The sequence below is a fragment of the Salvia splendens genome, chromosome 10, assembly GCF_004379255.2.
Source record: "Salvia splendens isolate huo1 chromosome 10, SspV2, whole genome shotgun sequence".
Taxonomy (NCBI): Eukaryota; Viridiplantae; Streptophyta; class Magnoliopsida; order Lamiales; family Lamiaceae; genus Salvia; species Salvia splendens.
This window is the reverse complement of record NC_056041.1, coordinates 12,170,390-12,172,765: the sequence shown is the minus strand read 5'-3', so window position 1 is coordinate 12,172,765 and position 2,376 is coordinate 12,170,390. Positions and strand designations below refer to the sequence as shown.

General features: G+C 35.5%; 1 protein-coding gene across 1 annotated transcript; it reads right to left on the bottom strand.

The window, feature by feature from the left end:
- Positions 1–1,108: 1,108 nt before the first annotated feature.
- LOC121751043 (lamin-like protein) lies at positions 1,109–2,071 on the bottom strand. The gene is made up of 2 exons (XM_042145751.1): positions 1,701–2,071; positions 1,109–1,610 (listed from the first exon to the last, which is right to left on the bottom strand). The coding sequence occupies exons 1-2, from the start codon at positions 1,867–1,869 to the stop codon at positions 1,291–1,293; spliced, it is 489 nt and encodes a 162-aa protein (XP_042001685.1). The 5' UTR covers positions 1,870–2,071; the 3' UTR covers positions 1,109–1,290.
- Positions 2,072–2,376: the final 305 nt, after the last annotated feature.

Sequence of the window (2,376 nt, the reverse complement as noted above, 5' to 3'; positions counted from 1 at the left end):
CGAAAAAATTATAGATAATTTTATATAGTTAACTAGTCAATTAAAAATGAACGAATTCGATTATAAGATTAAAAATAGAAGAACCTGTGTGTGTTTAATTTCAACTATATCGGTGTTCTTTATACTTTACTAGTATTGTATTTATTATTTTTTTATATTTTAAATAGAAAAAGTAGTCATTGCCCGACAGAGACCTCCAATTGGGTATGAATCTGTGGGACTATGGGTGTGAGATAGCTGTTTTTATTGGATATATTTATCTAATGTAAACTACTCCTACCAGACAAATGTTCCGTTCTTATTTAACATAACTAAATGATCTACTGATCACATCTTTTCTTCTTTTAACAAAAACATTTCATTACTATTATATTGAAGATTATGCTCTCTTATAGCATCTCCAAGGGAAGAAAGTATATAGAAAAAATATATTATGTATTTACCTTCTTAAAAAAGTGAAATATACCCTTTTAAAAAGTAACATTCCAAATGGAAAAGACATATTGAAAGGTAAATTATTTTTTAAAATAAAATAATAGTACAAAATGCATTAAAAAAACATAAAGTGTAATACCTTCTCAAATAGATTTCCCCTTGGAGAAAGGTTTTTTCATAAAAAGAAGGCAAATATGGTAGTTATAAGATTTTACTTCCCCATTGATGGGGAGGTAAAGATATATCTTCAAAATAGGAAAATGTATAATACCTTCTCAAACACCTCTATCCTTGGAGAATAATTTTTTTTAAAAAAAAGATAAATATGATAGTTATATTAGTTTACCTCTCTATTTACCTCTCCTTTTGGAGATGCTCTTATTAATTTGTTTATGCCTACTTATAGTTGGTGAATCCTAAAAAATACTATTATAAAACTAAGGTAAGCTACATTTATCAAAACTTGTTATTCTCTTATTAAAGATAGAGTTAATATGAGATGCCCTAATTAAGGTGTATAAGTCGTACCAAGTTAATAACTTCACAATTTAAGTCAACCACTTTACGAGGGATTACTCGATTATAATTTGATGCATATAAGTAAGTTACAAATTTATTTTATCGAGTCTATTTATAAATAGCTCAACGCAAAGCTAAAACAACATACACGACATAATCAATCTCATAAATCATAATCATTCATAATGTCCCAGTTTACACTCAAATTCTCGAAGTGGAGTACAACAATTGGATATATGAAGAGTGAGAGAAAAATTTAAAAAAAAAAAACAGGAAATAGAAATGGGGTCCAAAAACTTTCTACGCACACACCACAACCACTATCGCCACACTAGCCTAATCCATTCCAAAACAAGCAGAGAGCAATGCACCGAAAATCACCCCCAAAATTCGAATCGGCGGAGGCGCTGCAGCAGAGGTGTGGTCGGTCATGGAAGACTTGGGCGGAGGCGGGAGGGGGTGGACAAGAACAGAGACCTTCATGCCGCTGAAGCAGCCGCCATTGGCGCAGATAAAGTAGTACCTCTTGGCCTTGTCGAGGAGTATGAAATCCTTGCCGCTGCTCCAATTTCCGGTGGCCCCCTCCGTCGTGCAGTTATCGTACCCCGTCTGGTTCACCTCAAACACATTGTACTGCGTTTTCTGGTACCTAAAGGCTGCACCACCGAAATTGTTACTCCACATTTTAAAATAATAGGATTGATTAAGGAAATCGAAATGAAAGGGGTGGGGAATTAGTTAGGTACAGATGAGGTCGGCGACGTAGAATGTGTGGTTGTTGGCCCAGAGGGTGTAGTTGAGGCCGGGGTTCCAGCCCTTGTTGGCGCCCACGATGTGGTCGGTGGCCGCGCAAGAGGACACCAGCAGGAGGAGCACGGCGGAGGCGACCTGCAGGAGAGGGGCTGACCTGGACATTTTGCCCAATTGGGAGTTGTTTGTTGGGTCTTATGCCAACTAACGGTTACATAACGGAACCAAGAAAGTTTTCATGCGCAGTGCTTTAACTCAAATTCATTTAACATAGCTCAACTTGGTGGTGGTATTAATTTTTTACTTAAGTTCCCAAATTACAAATGAAACATTATTTGAATTTTATTGTTGCTAAGGGTATGGACGGAGTTTCTTTTTTTTTTCGGTTTAAGGGAGTTTCTAATTCTCCACAGTGCTATTAATATAGTATGATAATCGCAAACTATGTGAAATGACTATAATATCCAATAATATGTGGACATATTATGTGTGAATTACAAACACAACCATTTGAAAATAGCTAGTGGCCAAGGGAGAGAGACAAAGTAGTTCATGGATGTTAAAAGCCACGCCCTTTCACATGTGTAGGATATATCCTAAATCAATATTAAGGATTCCTTTATCTTTCTAGGATCTCGTTACCTTGATTCTCTAAATATATCAAATTAAAAC

What these genes read in the sequence shown, in the direction of transcription:
- LOC121751043 (XM_042145751.1), bottom strand. Translation starts at nt 1,869, where the DNA reads ATGTCCAGGTCAGCCCCTCTCCTGCAGGTCGCCTCCGCCGTGCTCCTC. An exon ending in CTACGTCGCCGACCTCATCT is followed by an intron (nt 1,611 to 1,700) that starts GTACCTAACTAA and finishes TCGGTGGTGCAG; the next exon opens with CCTTTAGGTACCAGAAAACG.